The 22,044-nt window shown below is 35.6% G+C and overlaps 1 protein-coding gene across 8 annotated transcripts; it reads right to left on the bottom strand.

The window, feature by feature from the left end:
- Positions 1–1,743: 1,743 nt before the first annotated feature.
- Positions 1,744–21,601, bottom strand: CTC1 (conserved telomere maintenance component 1). Of its 8 annotated transcripts, none has more exons than XM_020351102.3 (16): positions 20,499–21,599; positions 20,167–20,285; positions 19,634–19,708; positions 19,470–19,548; positions 19,307–19,369; positions 19,142–19,219; positions 18,770–18,967; positions 16,874–16,978; positions 8,513–8,791; positions 5,048–5,533; positions 4,294–4,932; positions 3,824–3,915; positions 3,472–3,673; positions 3,279–3,393; positions 2,494–2,759; positions 1,744–2,150 (listed from the first exon to the last, which is right to left on the bottom strand). In XM_020351102.3, exons 1-16 carry the CDS (start codon positions 21,513–21,515, stop codon positions 1,980–1,982), a joined length of 3,984 nt encoding a protein of 1,327 aa, XP_020206691.2. In that variant the 5' UTR covers positions 21,516–21,599; the 3' UTR covers positions 1,744–1,979. The 8 variants fall into 8 exon arrangements, with proteins under 8 accessions (XP_020206691.2, XP_082918157.1, XP_020206689.2 ...); XM_083062031.1 differs by having other exon boundaries at positions 3,472–3,595; XM_020351100.3 differs by having other exon boundaries at positions 3,279–3,673.
- Positions 21,602–22,044: the final 443 nt, after the last annotated feature.

The following is a 22,044-nucleotide window of genomic DNA, read 5'->3' as shown; positions in this document are numbered from 1 at the left end:
AGAAGACCATTATGTTCATCATTTGAAAAAATAGGGTACATGTCCCTAAATGTTTGTGTCTAATCATGAATTCAGAAAAATTTAATTGTATTTGCACTATTAATATTTTAATCAACATATGATGAAAATGATATGAGAACCTTTTATGATTATGTGTGACTATGAGGTTGAAAACTAAATGTAGCTCTTATTTGATGTATTTTTTATTCATCAAAACAAAATATAGGGTATTAAATACCTAGAAATTTGGCATTTGTTATCGCTAGAAAAGTGTAAGACTTAATGTTGGGTTAGCTGAGAAAGGAAACTAAAATTTCAATCCAAAATTCAGTTTGTCAATTTTGGTGGAAAGGATCCTCAAGAGAGATCTAGCCGAAATAATGATTCAAAATTCAAAAGATGAGACAAAAAGACAAGGAACGTGCTAAGAAAAACGGTTGAAAGACACTACTAGATGTAGATCCTGATAGTGTGTTTGGATGGAAAATTTAAATAGAATAATTTATTTATTTGAAAATTTAAAGTTCTTTGAGAAGAAATACCTTGTTTGGATGGAGAATTTATAAGGAATTTGAAATACAAGCATTTATGAAATTCCTTGAAATAGTAGAATTTCAAATTCTCCCAAAGTAAGAATTTGAAATTTCTCATTTTTTTTTCTTATTTCACTTATATATTTTATCTTATCTCTTATCTCTTCATGATTTTAATTATTGAATATTTAAAAATATTTTTTAAATTATTAAATATTATCTATTATTAATTTTTAAAATTATTAAATATTTAAAATTAGCAAATATTTATTTTTATAAAATTTAATTTAAAAATCTGAACATATAAATATATTTTTAAAATCAATTTTACCATGATAGAATCAAATTATCATATTCAACCCAACAATTTAAAATTTGAAAGATTTGAATTGACTTATCCAAACAAAATATTTTAAGAATGATAAAAATCAAAATCAAAGTAATTCAAATACCAAGAATTTAAAATTCCTTAAATTTGTAAAATTTCTCATCCAAACACACCAAAAAAAAAAAAAAGTTTGGTGGCAATCCTTGAAAATTAGGCGCACGCACAATACAAATTTAGCTTAACTCTAGTTCGCCAAAAAAAAAATAGAATTAACTTCAGTACTAATCGAAACACTTTGAACCATCATCGTTATTTAGCTAGGCTAATTCACTAGTATAAATTCATGTATTCAAATTTGAAAGAATCAAATCTAAATCAATACAAATTCGAATTTATTATGATTTGTCATTTAATTTCAAATTTACAACTTTGCTTGGAGCTTTCTTTACTATTCTTTTTTAAATTCCTTATTGCTTCAATAACAGATCACTTCACCAATCATAAGTATCTTGAGAACCCATTTTTGTCGAAGGGCAGATTTCCCCCTTTTAACATTCAAATTGCCTGAACTAAAATCATTTGGGAATCATGTTGGAACTAGCTTAACTGAAAAACATTCAACTAGCTTTAAGTTTATCACAACTACATAATCATGTTGAGAGGTGTATGTAATGTAAACAAGATTTTTGTCTTCTACATACGTGTTATTTGTTGAACCTCACGATTGAACGAGACATGCTGAATCTATATTAGGAAAAATTGAAAAAGTTATGTAATTGCATGCTACTTTATTTCTATCTGATTATTTGCAATAATAACATAATATTTATAATATATGGGAGATAAAACACATTTAATGACAATTAATGTGGACTTTCAACATTTTCTTTTATAAAAATTCAACCAAATTTTTTATATCCTTTTCAAAAAAATGTGTTTGGTACAACGTCTACTTTCTTAGGGAATCCCAAAAAAAGTTGGGCAACACACTACCTAAGTACAACACCTGGTCCCTATATCAGTGTGCTACTTGTGCTTAATTTTACTAGAAAAGAGTGTATACTACTTCACAAAGTGCATGTAATTCTATTCAGTCCACAACAGTTTGACCATAAGCATTAACTTTTCAAAAGTTCCTGAATCATATTCCTTGCCTCAGCCAGAGTACGTGGGTAAGAAACTTCTTTTGCCCATATATGCTGCATGTTTTGCACATTTATCGTATCTGTAAGGTATTCTGTTTCCAACCATCTTATTTCCTCTGCATCCATCCCATTAGCAACTACATTCTGCTCAGATCAGGTTAAAAGTCTTATTTAGACAAATATTTTAGAGCCAAAGAAAATGAAATGAGTTGAATCAAGATGGAAAATGTATGATTCTATACAAATAAGGAACCCATGCACGCTAGCAGTGAGCAACAAATCAGAGTCATACTAAATGACATCACTGAACTTTATATGACTTCCTTACTAACAAATGAAGATTTTTCTTTTATTTTTCCCATGAAGAATGTAGTTTTGATAAAGTTGACACAATATACCAGTCAATTTTCTATTTCTCTACTCCCCAAAATCTTCATGACAAACTAATTATTTTAGGCTAGTTCAGATCCTTATATTGTTAACTCACCCATATTCTGCCAACACATGCGTTGAATATTATCAAGTTGAGGAGGTTTTCATCAGAACTGCAAAGAGCATTACCAGAAGTAACAGAAACAACAAGATCTTGATATGGAGAATCAATATATAATCCATGGTTTTTCAAAGTAATTCTTTTGTGATTTTTCAAAATTCTCCCTAGATGATAAGATGTGGAAAGTTCTTCACGTAGTCTCAACAAGGTTGCTGCCCTTTCGGCATTAGCCCAGCAACAACATGATGATGACCCATCTTCTGCGTGAATCATGAAATGCCGAGTAAAATATCATTAAAAGAAATGGTCACAGAAGCTATATAGTGGAGATCCAAAACATGATACGAGAAAAAGTGAACATGGTAAGCCTGCTTGATAGGTTCAGTACATCAAGGATCACATAAAAGAAGCTAGTTTTTTGTCAAATAGAATTTACTAGGCCATGTATTGCGTACTTGTGATTGAAGAAAGCACACTAACCATCGTTAATATATTAGAATCCTCACAATCAGCCTTGGTTAAAATATTGTGCAACTTATTGGTACTACAACATATAAGTACAACTTATTGACAACAGAAAGAATTTAACTATGCATAATCAATTACAAGTATCATGTGTACGGAAGCTGCCAAGAGAATAATAGATATGGCCATCAGCACAAATAATCAAACAAAAAGAATCCCAAAACACATGTATAAGGACATAGACAGTGATTGAGTTGTTGTTAGCTGACTTTTCTTCACTTAACTGCACTTAATTTTTAACACAATTAACTTACCCAACAAAAAACAAGCAAGTGGAATGTCCAAAAGAGTCCCCTTAGCATTATTTTTTGTTCCTGCAATAAAATTTGTAGTCTTTCTCTCTACAACTAATGCAAAGACTGCAACTACCTGTTGACAAAAGTCAATAGCAAACATGATGTTCTTTGAGTGCACACATATTTCATAGATAAATATAAAACAATTTACCCTGCATCGAAGCACTATTTGCTTGTGGCTCAAGCTCTGAGGCAATTGGGAAATCAAGCAAGTGATAGAATCTTGAGATGCAGTGTCAGCATCATTAGTATGGTTTAATAAAGAGGACCTGCCACTGCATTGTTTATCACATACTTTTATCGATTTTATTACAATAAATGACACAGGCAGCAACATAAATTTATTTTGTCCCCTACAGAACCAAAGATAAGGAATCAATTTTGTTGCACAAATTAAACAAATTTCGTGCATATTGGAAAATGGAAGCGAAATATTGAATAGACAGAACAGAAAGGCATGTAAGAACTGGATCCCACTTACTTGTCAGGTATCCAGTGCATACCTTGCATTGAGAATCCGATGAAATGTTGCAGTTACACCAGCTCCAAATCCAGTAGGGAAAGCATGTTTATTTACAGAACCAAAAATATTCACCTATTAAGAAATAAAATAACAAGACTAAGTTGCCAAAATAATCACAGAAATATATAAGGTTAATTATCATTTAAAGTTTCATGAACTTTACCTTTTAATCCTTATAATTAAAAACATTTCCATTTAGTTCCTATACATAGTACATATCATTTTTTGTTTCCTTTTAGTCTCTATAATTCTTTTCATAACTTCACCTTTTAGTCCCTATAACAATAAATATCAGGAACTAAAAGGAAACAAAAATGGTATATATAGAGACTTAAATGGAATGCTTTTTAATTATACGAACTAAAAGTTAAAGTTTATGAAACTATAAGTTTAAAAATAATTAAACCTAAATATAAATATAAATATAGGGTGAGATGGGATTGCAATTACAACATGGTTATCCACTAAAACATGAATGCAGAAACTGCTTCTTGTCCCATTGAGGCCTTTCAACTTAAGAGCATCAAGGTTTGCACTGCTTGAACATGAATTGAAGAAACCAGAGCCAAATTCGTGAATGTCAACCACATTTCCCTCTAGCGTGATCAAATTGCCCTCAGGGAACAAGCTGTTTGATCTCTGAGATCCAAAACATGAATTAGGCTGAAACAATACAGTCCCAGTACCTGAAGAAAGGTTAGCACTATCTTCTGGTATTGCAGATTGCAAGTTTTGACAAACTTCTGATTCCATATTATTACCCTCCAAGACGACTGCAAGATTGATGGGGAGATAAAGGCAAACATCAGAACAGACACCTGAAGATTCACCATTTGACCTCGTCAAAAGATTTTGATCTTTAGGCAAAACTCCATCAGTGGTAGGAGATAAAGAATCTTTTGCAGTTGTATATTTTGATAGATAATCAGAAAGATTCTCATCATAAATAAATGAGAGGCTCCAGATAGGTTTTCCAGAATTAACAAGTAATTTAGCACTTCCATGGCTAATAAAGTCAGCATCTTCTGTACTGCTGAAGCTGTCCTTTTTGTTATGATTTATGATGTAATAATCACCAATCTGCAACAACTGAAATACAGTACATAGTAAATTAATACTTGGGTTCACACCATAAATGGAAGCATTATTTAAAATTAGTTGATACCTACTGCCCTTGGTAAGCAAGCCAAAGAGAGTACGATACCTGGTGCTTTAAAAATCCATCTGATGAGAAGTCGAGCAAAATTTTCCTTGAAGTTGGTTTTGAATTAAAATGCATATCTTTCATGGGTGGTGTGGAGCGCAAGATAGCTGGGCGAACCACATTCTCATTTTGAAGGCTTCTAAAAGTAATCAGACAAGATACATCATGAAAAGATCTCAAGTTGACAAATTTTGTGTTCTCTTCTGATTTCCTGTCAGTATTAGAACAAGCACTCAGCTCACAAATGGGATTGTGAAATTCTTCCTTCAATGAACTTAATGACTCCGTAACAAGTTTCTGCCTCTTAATAGAGACTTTATCCTCATTAATACGACTGATACAATATTTTGGAAGTTCCTTTGCCTTGTCCCAAGAAGCATTGCATGGATGTGCTATTCTACTCTTCCCAGCAACCAGTAAAATGAATGGCAAAAGTATGGCTTCAACAAAAGTACTTGACTTGCTCGATCCTGTTTTATTAAAATACTGCAAGAATTGGTATAGGAGATTAGGAGCCTTAGCAGTGCAAAATTGTTGAAAAACAATGCAGATGTCATACAACCATGGAACATTTTAGGATGAGTAATGAGTGAAGCTATACATGTAGGGGTTATAATATGTTAATAACAAAAGAAAAAAAAAACCTCCTTTATCACATCATAATACACTAACAAGATTTTGCATGCATCTAAATAGCTATGTATACTGTATGTGGCAATAACCTTTGGTATCTCTGAATATTGGCTGTATCTAGAATCGATGTTTTAGAATACATTATTGGATTTAGAAGTAGATATAAGGGTTAAATGATACTGTTTGATATTTAAAAAAAAAAAAAAAAAAAAAAATTCCTGGGCATACCTAAGTTGGTAATAGACAAGATAGCAAAACCTTTTCAGCCAACTGGTAGGAGTTCAAACCTTGGAGTTCCTAATTCCTATAAGGTTTTAGTCAGTATGTGTTTTTGGCCATGCTTGATGTTTGAAGTCAAGCTCAACGATTTTGACTGGTGGGGTCATAATTGAGACAAAAAATCATCTAAAGCATCTACGTTTGACCTAACAGCTAGGGTTAGGTAATTTTTGGTCGATCATAAATTTAGGATTCCATCTCCTAGAAACATCAGAATTTGGGAAAACTCAGATCTGTGCTCCTAAGAATGAATGAGTAAACTTGATATTTAATATATCGAGGAGACTATGATACAAGAAAATTATTCATTCATTTTCTGAATATGCAGAAATAATAACATAATTTCCATAAATCTTCAGGTTTCTTAAACAGATTGCATTCTTAACAATAATTAAATAATTTCAACCAACCAGTAGCAGGCATTTGATCCTGTAATATGGATTTTGAAATTATCATAACCAAGAGGTTTTAATTAATCTATTAATTATATAGAGCTTAAATATATTTTTAGTCCTTGTAAAATGAGTATGTTTTATTTTTAACCCTTTATAAAATAAAATAAAAGTTATTTTTTGTCCTTCTAAAATTTGAAACTATAGTTTTAGTCTCTACTATTATGTGATCCTTTTTAACTACATATTTGTTTATTACAAAGTCAAGTGACCATCACAGGACTCAACTTTCTATAATACTTTGTCAACATGTAACACCTCTACAAAGTTTTACAAGTCCTTGAAACAAATGTTATTTATACCTTCAAATAATCATTAGGGACCAAATATAGTGACTTTAGATTTTACAAGAATGAAAATCAAAGAAAAATATTTTGCAAGAACCAAAAACATTTTTTGCTCATTTTACATGGATCAATAACAATGTTTACAAATTTTAGAAGGTTGAAAATAAAAAAAGTATAAAAAGAAATTGCAAGGAGCAGAATCAAAACTCATTTATTTTTCAAGGGCTAAAAATATATTTAAGCCTATATACAAAGAAGTGAAATAACCAAAAATACTTTTAAAAATTGCCTGCCAGTCTGCCAAACAATAATATTAAAGTTACGGACAAACGAGAAAACCTCCAGAAATATCAAATTTTAAAAGGGTTAAACATGTTACTATAAGCTGATACTAATCATACTAGCTGATCTTAGGATCTTTTCATCTGTAACTCTTCACTTTTCTTTTAACCATGCAACTTCTCTAATGAACATTTAACTGCAGCTCATAAAGCAATTTAATAATGACTATAATTCATAGTAGTCAATCCCGGATAGCAGAGCGGAGCGGTCGACCCTAAAACTGGGATAGCGGGATGACGCGGAGCGGGATAACCGCTATTTTAATATTAATTTATATATATTAAATAATTAATAATATATATATAAAAGCTAAAAAAAAAAATAACTCTAAATTCATGCATTAAACATTTCTGTTCTGGGAGTGGGACCAGAATTGGGATTAGTTTCAGTTCTAGCAGAGATTGGTTGGCTCATGATTAAACTGATTATCAAAGACAAAAACAGCCTAATAAAAAGATAATAGAATCAGAAATTAAAAAAAAATAAGCTGCTGAAATAGAAATAGAAAAGCAGTTGAATTAATAAAAAAAAATTTAAAAAAATTGTTGAATTATATTTAATCAGAAAAAAAAAATCTGCTAAATTAAATTTAATCAAAAATTAAAAATAAAATTTTCTAAATTAAATTTAATCAGAAAATAAAAATAAAATCAGCTGAGTTAAATTTAATTAGAAATTAAAAATAAAATTTTATGAATTAAATTTAATCAGAAATTAAAAATAAAATCAGCTGAATTAAATTTAATCAAAAATTAAAAATAAAATTTGCTGAATTAAATTTAATCAGAAATTAAAAATAAAATTTGTTGAATTAAATTTAATCAGAAATTAAAAATAAAATTTGTTGAATTAAATTTAATCAAAAATTAAAAATAAAATCAGCTGAAATAATTTAATAAAAAATTGAAAAAAAATTATGTTGCAATGTTGCATGAAGAGTCGAAGGAGAATAGAAGACGAAGGAGAATAGAAGACGAACTAAGCGGACGGAGGCGCATCGGAGCTGGAGGCACGTCGGACCTGGAGGCGCATCGGACTTGGAGGCGCGTCAGAGTTGGAGGTGCGTCGGAGCTGGAGGCGCGTCGGAGTTAGAGGTGTGTCGGAGCCGGAGTTCGTTGCCAAAATGGAGGACTGCACGCACGATCGCCAGAGAAGAAGAAACAATCTGCGAGAGAGACGAGAGGACTGCGAGAACTGAAATCGCGAGAGGGAAAGGGAGCATTAGGGCAAAAAAAGCCCATTGAAAAGACTGACTTACCCTTAATGAAGGGTAAGTCGAAATGGCGCCGCGATTCCGCGATTTCTGCCGCTCCGCTCCGCCTCCGACGCGGCCGCTACACAAATCCGCCACACGACAGCAGCGAGATTGCGGGGTCAGGCCGCTCCGCTCCAGAGCGCCGCGATAGCGGCCGCTCCGCCCGCTATTTACTACTATGCTATAATTACTGATTAAATATACAGTTAAAACATACCTTTTCTTGCAGAGGAAATTTGTGAGACACCCTGAGCAAATGGTAGGATCCAGGTTCTAGTATATCAGTTTCATACTTATGAGTCATACGTGAGAAAAGGGGAATTTTTCTGCATTTAGCATTCTTCCAATGACAGTAAACAAAAATTGATGTGCTCAACTCTCTTTCTGCTTTGGTGCAATTAAAGATTGTTCTGCATGATAATGACTCGCTCCCAAGCAATTCAAACTGATCAACAAGTTCACTTCTGCCGTCCAAAATAACATCATAGTCCGTCACCTGTAAATCCAATAGGTAAACTATTTTCTACGTAATCTAAGTGCTTTCTACTTATGCAAATTAAAAACCATGACTGAACACCAAAAAAACAAACAAATTAATAAACATGACTAATAGTAAAATAGAACTGTTGATCCATAACCCAGCACTCTGGTTACATAAAAATGGGTATGGCCATACCCACAAGAACATTGTGATAATTTATGGTGTTATGGACAGTGAGTCATACATTGTTTACTTTAAACCAAGAATTCTGAGCCTTTATACGTATATACTTCAGGTTTTAAGAGCCTAAACCTTAGGTATATTGTTAAAGAGGGAAAAACAAAGACATTTGGGAAAATCTGTCTGAATACACAATGGATGAAAGATCATACAGGCTTATTGCATTAATTATATTATACATAAATAACGGACATTTTGTTACCTCTAAATATGATACTATGTGCCTTTAAATTGCTATTATGACAATAAATACATATTATATCCTGATTTTCAACACTTCCCCTCAAATTGGAGCATTTAAATCATATGCACCCAACTTGTTAGCCAATTCTAGGTCTCTTCAAGTACATGGAAAAAACAACTGCCAACTTATCACTAGTGTTGATGAAGCTAGTGATAATGTCTCCTAACTTGATCTTCTCTCTAATGAAATTACAGTCAAACTCAATATCTTCAATCCTTTCATGAAAAACTGGATTAAAGGCAATATGTAAAGCTGCTTGATTATCACAAATGAGCTTCATTTGTGTTGTCTCTTCAAACTTGAGCTCTCTAAGAAGTTGTTTCAGCCATATTTGTTCACAAGTAACTAAAGCCATAGCCATGTATTCTGCTTCAGCAATTGATCATGCTATAACATTTTGCTTCTAACGAAAAGATACCATGTTTCCTCCCATCAGCACACAATACCCAAAGGCCAAAAGTGGATCGCCTATCATTGGGTGAACAAGCCCAGTCAACATCTGAATTGCTGACTATCTGAGCATCCCTTGTCTTCATAATGAGGACTTTGCCTAGGGCCCTTATAATGTATTTTAGTATCCAAATTATTGAATTGAATACATTCTAATGGTCCTAGCAAGGAGAATGCAAGAATTGATTCACCACACGGCTAGAAGAATGACACTGAAATAATTCAACTTTCCAACTAACCTCCTATATCTTCAAAGATCCGATGACGGCTCCCCCTGATTGGGTAGCAATTTGACATTAGGATCCATAGGAGTGTCCACAAGATTGGCATTCAATAGGCCAGTTTCTTCCAAGATATCAAGAGCATATTAACTCTGATAGATTACCAAACCATCTATTGATTGAGCAACTTTAATATAGGAAATATTGAAACTTACCAAAGTCTTTAGTTTGGAACTGGCGTGAGAGGTATTGCTTCCTTAAGTTGAGACTACCATGATGATATGTAAAGACAACATCTGCATAGAAAATGAGATATACGCATCCTTAAGGTAAATGAATGGTGAAGGAAAACAAAGTGGTTGACTTCACTATGAACCATACCAAATAGTTGCACTTGCACAACAGTACAAATTAGTCAAACCAAGATCGAGGGGATAGTTTAAGTGCATAGACTTGAAATTGTATCTTTGTCTGTAGTTCCAAACTAAGGACCTTGGCAAACTTTGATACTTTCTAGGAATTAAAGTTGCTCAATCCAAGGACGGTTTGTTGCTATCTCAGAGAAAGTATGCACTTGACATCCTGGAAGAAATTGGCCTTCTAAATGCTAAACCAATTGACACTTCGATGGATCCAATTGTAAAATTGATACCTGATTAGGGAGAGTCGTATGCAAATACTAGAAGATATAGAAGGCTGGTTGGAAAGCTAAATTACCTCATGACCACTCAACCTGACATTACCTTTGTTGCTAGTGCGATGAGCCAATTCTTGAATTCTCCTTTCCAGACCATTGGCATGTCATTATTCGAATTCTTAAATACATTAAGAAAATCCCAAGCAAAGGTCTCATTTATGAGGATAAGGGTGACTTTGACATAGTTGGATATTCAGATGTTGATTGGGTTGGTTCACCCAATGATTGGATATCCACATCTAGATACTATGTGTTGATTGATGGAAACCTAATTTCTTAGAGAAGCAAGCAGCTAAATGTTGTAGCAAGATCAACTATTGAAGCAGAACACAGGGCCATAACATTAGTAACTTATGAACTCATATGGTTGAACAGCTCCTTAGAGAACTCAGATTTGAAGAAAAGATAAAGATGACTCCTATGTGTGATAACCAGGTTGCACTTCATATTGCCTCTAATCCAGTTTTTCATGAAAGAACCAAACATATTGAAGTTGATTGTCACTTCATCAAAGAAAAAGTTGAGTCAGCGGATTTGTTACAAGATTTGTCAACTCTGTTGATCAACTGGCAGATGTCTTAACTAAACCCCTAAGAGGACCTAGAATTGAATATATTAGTAACAAGTTGGACACATTTGACTTATATGGAGGGAGTGTTGAGAATCTTAGATATCATCTAATCTTGATATTATCTTATCTTGATTTTACATATAGTATGTGGAGATAATATCTTAGAGATTATAGGAAATCATATATTTTATATTCATGTGCAATCTATGAAATAAATCTATATAAACATTCATCTGGTGTGTATTGAGACACATAGTTTTAGTCAATTATTCTTCTTTATTCTTTGACTCTTAATAAGGATCAATGTTTCGAACAAACGATTGGAGCAAGGCATGAGTCCACTCTCACCACCAGCTGCTTGTGTCTCACATTCCTCCCCAACTCTTGCACATAAGTGACTCAAACACCCTAGTTTAGAGAAGTTACACCTTTTGCTTCCTAGTCTTTTTATTGTTACATCTCTTCAATGTGATTCTTCTCCGTTAGGAAAAGACACTCAACATACTTATAATCCTCTTGTCAATAAACATGTCACGTCACTAGTCGAGTCTGTTCCACCTTCATGTATTTCTATTTGGTCACTTTTATCAATGATTTTTCTCGTTTTACATGGATATTTTTAATGAAAATCATTCTAATGTCTTCTCTATATATCGAGTTTTCTCAAATGAGATTCACAATCAAGTTGGCACTTCAATTAAAGTTTTAAGAACTAATAATGCCAACGAGTATGTCTTGTTTTCAATCATTTTTCACCTCACAGGGATATCTTCATATAACATCATGCGCCCACACACCACAACAAAATGGTGTTGTCAAACAAAAAAATCATCACCTAGTCAAAACAGCTCCTACTCTCCTTCATTATAATGTTCCTTTCTATTTTTAGGGTGATGCACTTCTAGTTCTAACAACATGTTATCTTATCAACCTAATGCCTTTGTCTGTCCTTGACAATCAAGTTCCTTACTCCACTTGTATCCTCAAAAACCTCTATGCATTATCCCTCTCCATGACTTTGGTTACACTTGCTTCATACATGATCTCACTTTAGGTAAAGATAAACTTTTTTCCAAGTTAGTCAAGTGTATCTTCCTTGGCTACTCACGCCTTCAAAAAAGTTATTATTGCTTTTGTCCTCAACTTCAACAATACCTTATCTCTATTGATGTTACATTCTTCGAGTCCACCCCTTTATTCTCTTCTCCCACAGATGAAGATGGTCCTTTAGATGTTCCACTTGTTCCGTTAGTCGTTCCAACACCAATTGTTGCCTCTACTCCACCGCCATTAATTACCTACACAAGTGAACACAACCTCCACCACTGATCCCATCTATTAATCCTCTAACATCATCTCCTACTCCAATTTCCCACTTTGCCTACATCTCATGCACCTGACCTTCCCATTGCTCTTTGAAAAGGTATTTGATCATCTCGCAATCCTAACACTTTATATGCTTTTTCTATCAATTATGATCATTTACCTCCCTCTGATTTTTCCTTTATCTCCTCTTTGAATTTTGTGTCTATTCCTAATTCTACAAGTGAAGCCATGACTAATCCCAACTGGCAATGGGCAAGGTTGGAGATGTCTAATTTACATGCTAGCGACACCTAGGAACTAGCCCCTTTACCCCCCCCCCCCCCCCCCACAAACAAGAAAATGGGTTGTAGATGGGTCTATATGGTGAAGATTGGTCCAGATGGCAATATTGACCACTTTAAGGCTAGCTTGGTAGCTAAAGCTTACGCTCAAATCTTTGGACTCGATCATGGGGACTAGGCATGGCAACGGGACGAGGCAGGGGCGGGTTTTACGTTCCCCGCCCCCGCAGATTTAAACCACCTTTGCCCTCGATACCCGCTGGGAGTAAAATCTAGGTACTCATAGGGATTGCAATGGGGTCCCATGGGGGCGGGTAATAGTAAACCCGTCCCCGCCCCGCTAGATGAAAATTGGCCCCGTACTCACCTCATATCCGCGCAGGTATCCATTAAGCGGATATCCATAAATTTCTTGAATACCCACGGATATCCATGGATATTTATAAATTTTTTAAGAAATTAAAAAAATTATATTACAAATAATTTTAAGTTTATATTTAATGTCATTAAAATATTAAAAAAAATTCAATGTTAATTTTGAACTTGTATTTAACGTTAATTTTGTTAAAGTAATAATAAAAATGCAAGATAATCAATAACTTAAAATACATCAATCTCATAAGTAAGTGAAAGTCTCACGTTACATAGCTACAATTATTCAATCTCATAATTCCAAACAAAAGTAAACAACTAAAAATACATAAATCTTATTGGCCCAATCAAAGATAGAAAATTAATCAAATTACATCTAACATAATTTTATAACATGCTTCACACATGTTGGTAACTTCATCAACCTCACTTTTGTAAGAAAATAAGATGAGAGAGTGTAGTTTTAGGGTTATGTAGTACAAGGATAATTAGGATATTTAAGAAATATTATTAAACGGGTATCTGCGGGTATGGATATCATCATACCCGCCCCCGCCCCGTTTATAAACGGGTAAAAAATTATTCGTCCCCATTCTGCGGGTACCCAATTAGCCTATCCATTTATTATCCGTAGTGGGTTTTACCCGCAGATACCCACGGGTACGGGTATTTTTGCCATCCGTAGGTACTCATCCCCGTCCCCAGCGGGGTTCGGGTTTCCCTGCCCCGCCCCCGCTCCCACCTTTTTTTTTCTTCTTTTTTTTTCTTTTCTTCTTTTAAATAAATATGAACAAATTTAAAAAAAAATAAAATAAAAATAAAATAATACAAATTTTTACATATAAATATTTTTAATTTTGGTTTATATATATATAAATAATTTTTTAATTATATTATTAAGCGGGGCGAGGGCGGGTACGGGGATGAAGGTGGGGCAACCCGAACCCGATAAACACGGGTTTTTCCCGTCCAAATCGGGACAGGTTCGAGCGGGTATCCACAGGGGCGGGTTAGATTGCCATACCTAATGGGGACACCTTTTCCTTCATGGCCAAAATCACATTTGTTTTGCTATCCTTGTTTGTCACCTTTGTCGTTCTCTATATAGTTTGAAACAATCTCCTCGTGCCTAGTTTTTTTGTTTAAGCTCTGCCTTACTTTAGCTTGCCATGACTTGTGAGGTTGATCACCTAGTGTTTTCCCTCTACTTATGCATTTACCTAGTCATCCATGTTGATGGCATCGTCATTACTAGAAGTGACTCCAACGGTATCTTTAGACTCTAATTTCATCTTTAGAGACAATTTTAGACGAAAGATTTGGGTCCTCTAAATACTTCTTGGGAATTAATCTTGCCCAACCCATCTCAAGCATTGTCATTTCCCAACAAAAGTATGCTCTAAACATTTTGACCGAGACTGGTATGCTTGATTGTCGTTCTAGTGATATTAATGGATCTCAATGTGAAGCTTCTTTCAGATCAGGGGGAGCCATTGAAAGACCTAGAAAGATATCGTCACATGATAGGTAGACTAAATTTACCTAACTATCACTAGATTAGACATCATATTTGTGATTACTATGGTAAGTCTATGTCTACATGCTCCTTGTGATATCCACTAGGATGCTCAATATGCATCACTCGTAGTGAATGCACAAAGTTGCATATTACTATATGAAAATGAAAGCAATTATAAAATTGTCTACTACTCTAATGCAAATTGAGCAAGATCACCATTAGATAGGAGGTCTATGTCTAGGTATTGTTTCTTATCGGAGAGAATTTAATCTCATGGAGGAGCAATAAGAAAACATAGTTGCTAGATCTGACGTCAAAGTTGAATATCGTGCCATGGCACTAGCTACACACAAGATACATGGCTTAGGCAACTTCTCCAACAACTAAAATTTGGAGACACTCAAAATACTAGACTGATTTGTGACAATCAAGTTGCCTTGCACATTGCATCCAATTCTGTCTTCCATGAGCAAACTAAACACATAAAAATTGACCGTCACTTTTTGAGGGAAATTGTCAGCTCCCGTGAACAATTGGCAAACATATTTACTAAATCTCTCAAGGGCTCTTGTGTTGATGACATTTGTAATAAGTTTGGTTCATATGACATATATGCTCCCGGTTGAGGGGGGGTGTTAAAGAAATCAAATATGATTTTGTTATGATTCTCTCTTATGTAAGTAGGGGAATATGGAAATTTGTATAGCTGAAAATTAGGGATTGCAATAATTATCCCTTTTCCTTAATCTTAGCATTATTGATTATAAATAAAGTTGATATGTGTGATCAATGGACATAGTTTTTGTAAATCCTTTATGCTTAATTGTAAGTCCATAAACTTACATTCACCCATCCTTTCCATTAATTTTTTTTATTTTTAATCATATAAATTTTAGATTTCAATTCAAATAATTGTCTATTAATACCCTCTCTATGTTCTTACTAGATGAATTGAGGCATTTCATGTCTCTATATATTTTATTTAAATAAAAAATAAAATAAAAAATTAACAGAATAAGCTCATTTAATTATAAGCCTTGAGGCATTACCTTCCTAAAATCTTATAACCTTCACCTACAATCCTGTAAAAAAAATAAGAACCTTGAGAACAATTGTGTATCGACTATAGTGAGAGAAGATGAAGGTCTTTTAGTGAGATGGAAAGCAAGAGATGAGAAGAGAGATTGAGAAAGAGAGAAAGGCAATTGTTTGAGTAGTGGGAAACTTTCATTTGAAATAGAAATGTTATGTGCAATTGCTTAAGGAGGATAAAAGACTAAAATAGTCCAAAACATACAAACAAAAGCTTCTATATCTAAAGGGAGAGATAAATGGTTAGTTTTTTTACGAAAGCTTCAAAGGCCAAAATGGTCCATTAAAAATGGGGACCAAAAGTAGTTGAGGAAAAAGACATCCCCTTTATCTATTGCTATAGATTTTATAGCTTAAGATTTACACTTAAACAATGGCTTACTTTTTGAGTAAATGCTCGATCATAATAGCTCCATTAACTTGCATTCACCCATCCTTTTCAATATTTTTTATCAACAAAAAAAAGAACTAGATTCTAATTCAATTAATTGCCTAATTATTACCCTCATTTATGGTCTTATTCAATACCAATAGAGTTGTATTTTCTGACTGTCCAAGGCAATCACAGTTTATAAAACTAAGAAATACAAGTATGTGATAGGGGGTTGAGACGTCCAAGTAGGAAAGTCAATAGTAGGAGAAATATGAACAGAAATGGATAACAACGGTGAGCCATAAATCCAACATAAACATATGACAAATGTTGTAGCAGACAAAAATAATAATAACATATATGCAAAAAAAACTATTAAAAGAACAGCAAAAATAAATTTAAAACAGAAGAATGATAAACTTAAATAGTTAAATCTCAAAAGAACATGTCATAATTCATCATAATCTCCTTGGGATTCGAATCACTGGCTCTATGAATCCTATCGTATTAAACAATACATATCATGCATCATACGATACTTACTAATCAATGCACTCCATAACTTTAGATCATGCACCTCATAATCGATGGTATTACATATTAACTTTTCTCGAGGAATGTTACATAAGTCTTATGGTTTGAAGAATAGGTGAAAAATTGTTTTGTTAAAAATGGGGAAGGATAGAGTGTGAAATGCAAAGAGCAACAGACCTCATATATTTCGTTGGGATTCCAAGTTAAGGGAAAGTCTGGTATAAGAATATCAATGCCACCAGTTGCATCAACCAGCTGCAGTCTTCTAGTCAGTGTATCAATCTGAATAGTCAAAACAAAAACATGAGAACCGAAAATGAAATATTAGTAGTTATGCCAATAATCTCAAAGATTCATGTCAAAAATAGAGTTGTCTCCATTTTTAAATGATCAAAGAAAACCATTATACGTCACATAAATAAGAATAAGATAGAACTTGTTACAGATATTATGAATATATTACAGATATTGTGGATACATATATTATGGTTATTATCCTCACTAACAATTAGGGATATGATTAGATTAATTTCCATAATATTAGAGATTAGTATCTCTATCACTTATTGTATTCACTCTATAAATAAGGTTGGTATGTGTATAACAATACACACAATTCCTGAATCACAACATGGTATCTAAAGCTTAGGTTCTTTTCTTTTAGAATATATTTTTCTCTCTTCTTGCAAAGGCCCTTGCTGCCACCTCCGGCCGCCGCCGGCCGCTGTGCCGACGGCTGCTGCCTCCGGTTGTCACACCGCCGACCGCCGCCTCTGGTTTCTACCTCCGACCGCGGCCTCCGGTTGTTGTGTCGCCGGTTGCCACGCCGCCGACCGCCACCTCTGGTCACCGCCACGGTCGCCACGCCGTCGACGACCGTCGCCTCTAAACTAGCTTCCGGTCGCCGACTCCGGTCACTAATTCTGACCGCCGCTTCCGGTCCTCGCCTCCGGTCATCGACTCCGACCGTCGCTTCCGGTCGTCGACTCCGACCGTCGCTTCCGGTCGCTGACTCCGACCGCTGCTTCCGATTGCTGCCTCCGGTCGTCATCTCCGACAACCGCTTCCGGTTGCCACCTTCGACCGCCGCTTCCGATCGCCGCTTCTGGTTGCCGCCTCCGACTGCCGCTTCCGGTCGCCGACTCCGGTCACTAATTCCGACCGCCGCTTCTGGTCGCTGACTTCGACCACCGCTTTCGATAGCTGCCTCTGACCGCTGCTTCCGGTCGCCAACTCCGACCTTCGCTTCATGTGGCCACCAACTCCGATCGCCGCCTCCGACTGCCACTTCCGATCGCCGACTCTGACCGCTGCTTTGGATAGCCGCCTCCGGTCGTCGCCTCCGACCGCTGCCTTTTGCTGCCTCCGGTGACCAGTTAGCAGATGTGTTCACAAAATTGTTTAAAGGACCTCGGATTGATTACATTTGTAACAAGCTTGGTGCATATGATATATATACTCCAGCTTGAGGGGGAGTGTTACAGATATTGTGAATATATTACAGATATTGTGGATACATATATTATGGTTATTATCCTCACTATCAATTAGGGATATGATTAGATTAATTTCCATAATATTAGAGATTAGTATCTCTATCATTTATTGAAAACGAAATGTATTACAGAGATAGAATCTGCAATACCCACAGAGCACAGCTCCTAACCCACTACTAACGGAATACCCAAAAACTCTCCCCTTCTCTTTCCTCCTCCCTCTAAAATGAGAATCCACCCAAAACGTAACTAACTCCACGTTCCCTCCTTGCATAAATTCCCCTTTTACCCCTTCTACTAATATTTTTTATTTCTCCTATTATATGTCTTCCATACCCATGGCCCATGGCTGAGTTGGACTGGGCTAGCTATTTTATGGGGCCTGACATGATTAGATTAATTTCCATAATATTAGAGATTAGTATCTCTATCATTTATTGTATTCACTCTATAAATAAGGTTGGTATGTGTATAACAATACACACAATTCCTGAATCACAACAGAACTAATACAGCCATTGCAAGCAGCAGTTTGTTCATAAATGTCAAAATAAAAGATAAATTGAACTACTAGTACCTTTAGATATCCTAGCAAAATAACACCTACATCTTCACTTCGAACAATCCTCCTAACTGATCTACCATTATATCTAGCTTCACGTGATAAAATTGTGAAATGGTTGCCCACAGGCAATAATTTACCGCGATTTTCTGACTTTAGAATTCTTAGCAAGGTGTGTATGCAGTGACAGATGAAGATAGACATTGGCATTACCTGTAATAAAAACATATATAGTAATTATATCCTTCAGAGGTTAAAAACTAATTCCTTCAAGAAAAACATAACAACTGTATTCTTTTATTGGGATGAAATGATGACTGTATGCTACATATCGGATCCAAACTTAAAGCACCATAAGAAAATTAAATACAAATACAAAAATAATACCAGTTTCAGAAAACTGCAATTCAGCTCCCTTCCGCAGCCATTCAAGTCATGTGTACACAGCCCCACCAAAGCACCATGCTACCATAGGGAAACATCATAATCAAACCAAGGCAGCAAAAAAATGGTTTAGATGAAATTTTCCCAAATGTAAATTTGTTAACAAACCTGATTTTGAAACACTGATGGAGGGAAAAGTGAATTAGCGTACATCTGAGCTAGCCCTTCTTTCTGGTAAAACCTTGCAAAAATACCTTGTTAGAAATGGAACAAAACATAAAAAAACTACAGCCAAACTAAGAACTCCTTCAACCCAAAGGAAGTAGATTACATGTTTTGATCCCAAAATATCCTTGTCAGATAAGATACCAGAAAACTTTTTACGGAAGCTTGAGACAAGAAGTAATACCCTGCCAAGCACAAGGAACAACATATATATTCTACAAATCTCGAAAACTCTTAAGTTCCATATTAATTTCTAAAAAAACCAAATACCAGAGTCTCGCAGAAAATGGTAATGACTGAATGAAATTCCCTAGCATACCGGTAGATGGCAAAACTACATTACACCTGCAATACTGAACTGAATTATTACTTTTCTGCAAAAGACATATGTAGGCAACTAGACAAATCAAATAAGTCAGAAACATTCAAGGAACAATCAGTGCATGATTGGTTCAGGTTATTTTGAGGAAAAAAATGTTTTTCTTGTCTTCCTTTTTGAGAGAGCTTATGAGTAAAGCATATCCAAACATGCTAATGCTATTAGTAATCAAGGGCAACCAATATTACATCAAGCAAAACATACAACAATTTGGAACATGACCATGCATGACTTCAGCTAGATGCAGTTGTTTACATACGCCCAATCTCATGAATAAAAAAGGAAAGGGTGACAACATGCATAGAACAACATAAAAGGCTTCTCATAAGCTACACATAAGGTCTACAGATTGTCTTACTTCAAGCATTTTTTATATGGTGCAAATTTGAACAGAAGCAAGTGCAATTATGTTAGCAGTACATACACAGTTTCCAACGGGGAGAAGGATTGAACGATAATGCTAGTCTTGATGCAGGCCCCAAGAATAATATTTTTTGTCCAAGAAAACTTTGGATCCACAAAATGCACATTGCTCACAGATAGCTGCAAAATGGTCATGACTTTCAATGTAAAAACTTAAAACTATAAATGGGTGGCAGAGTATATAATATACGAGCTTAATTTATAAGCACCGTCAGTGTAAAACACTTTTACCATCAGTGCAAAAAAAAAAAAAAAAAAATCTTCAGCGTGGTACTACATTTGCAATCTAAAAGATATCCCAAATCAAGAAAACAGCAAATTTACTTCACTTACTATGGAGCCAACTCTCAAACCATGAATCGAAGTACGCAACCGATCAGTTAAAAGGAGCCACACGTCATGGTCCAACTCCAAAACCATCCCTTGCATGTAAACACCTTTAACTACGCCCGTATAAGCTCCACATTCACCCTTCCCCTTGATCCCAGTCTTCAAGCTTGACGCGCATTTCTCCGGACAAGAACCTACATGCAGAACCGAGCCATCCACAGTGACATACATCACGCGAGACTCCTCCTTCGTCATATAAACCATCTTCTTCTTCAAACCCGAAAACACAACGCGGTTACCAATCAGCTTAGTCATTGCAGGGTGCCACGAGGAAGCATTCCCACAAAAATACACAATCTCCAATTTGGTAAAAGAATGTCCCTCCCTTCTCTCATTCAATTTGTCAATTAACAACTCCTTGGAACCACACAACCTACACTCACAACACACCAATTGCACCAAAAACCCTGGCAAGTTCACCTTAGAGCCCGAATTCAAGTCGGAGCTACTAGCCGCCATGGTGCACGGCACCACGGAGAAGGGGCCTATGGACTCCACCACGCCGTGGACTCCTCTCGTGCCGGCGCCGGATTGTTGGCCATAATTCGGCGCTAGCGGAAGAGAGTCCACGGGGCCGGACCCTTGGTTGGGGTTGGAGAAGCGCCAATCGATGATCTCCAAGAGGCCGTGGGCGGCGTCGCTGCTGTGGCGCTTGAACGGGATGAAGTTCCAGGCGGTGACCCGGATTTCCTTGTTGAGAGCGGCGGGGCGGAAGCGGAGGAGGTCGCAGCAGAGGGTGGCGGAGGCGTCGGAGAAGCGGAGGCAGGAGCAGGGAGGGGAGTGGGTGGGGAGGGTTAGGGTTCCGACGAGGACGGTTGGGCGGGGAAGGGCGGTGAGGACGCGGCGGTTGGTCGAGCGGTGCGGCGGGGGCGTGGAAGAGGAGAGAAGAGAGGTGGTGGCGGTAAGAGGGCGCGGAGAGTGGAGGAGGTCCGCTAGAGTCGCCACGTTTACGTCTTCCATTGTCGTCGAAGATTGATGATGAAGCAGCGAGCAGGTTACGCCTTTCAACACCGGCGGGAACCAGGTTTTCGAAATAATTTACAGATATTATAGAGGGATATATTTAAGATCTACACTTTTAATCTCCACATTTTAATAAATATTTTTTATCTCAACTTTTTAGTAAATAATTATATTTATGAAATTTAAAAAAAAAAATTAATAATTATTTATAATTTTTAATATTTATATATTCGAGATATAAAGTATTTAGAATTTTTTGTTATTATTTAAAAGTTAAAAAACTAATTTGGTTTCTTATAATATTTGTTTATTTCAATTTAGTTCTATTTTAATTTTTTGTTCCAATTTGATCTCTAATAATTTTAATTCTTTGTAAAATTAACACATCACGCGTGCAACAGAGCGAGTCGTTCTGAAACCAGAACAGGTCGTTCTGGTTTTAGTACGGGTCGTTCTGGGTTCAGAATAGCCCGTTGCAGAACGCCAACCACATACGTATGTTCAACAAAGTGTTGCAATGTGATTC

Source organism: Cajanus cajan, chromosome 8, assembly GCF_000230855.2.
Source record: "Cajanus cajan strain Asha chromosome 8, NIPB_CcT2T_4, whole genome shotgun sequence".
Classification (NCBI taxonomy): Eukaryota; Viridiplantae; Streptophyta; class Magnoliopsida; order Fabales; family Fabaceae; genus Cajanus; species Cajanus cajan.
This window is presented reverse-complemented; position numbering and strand designations above follow the sequence as displayed.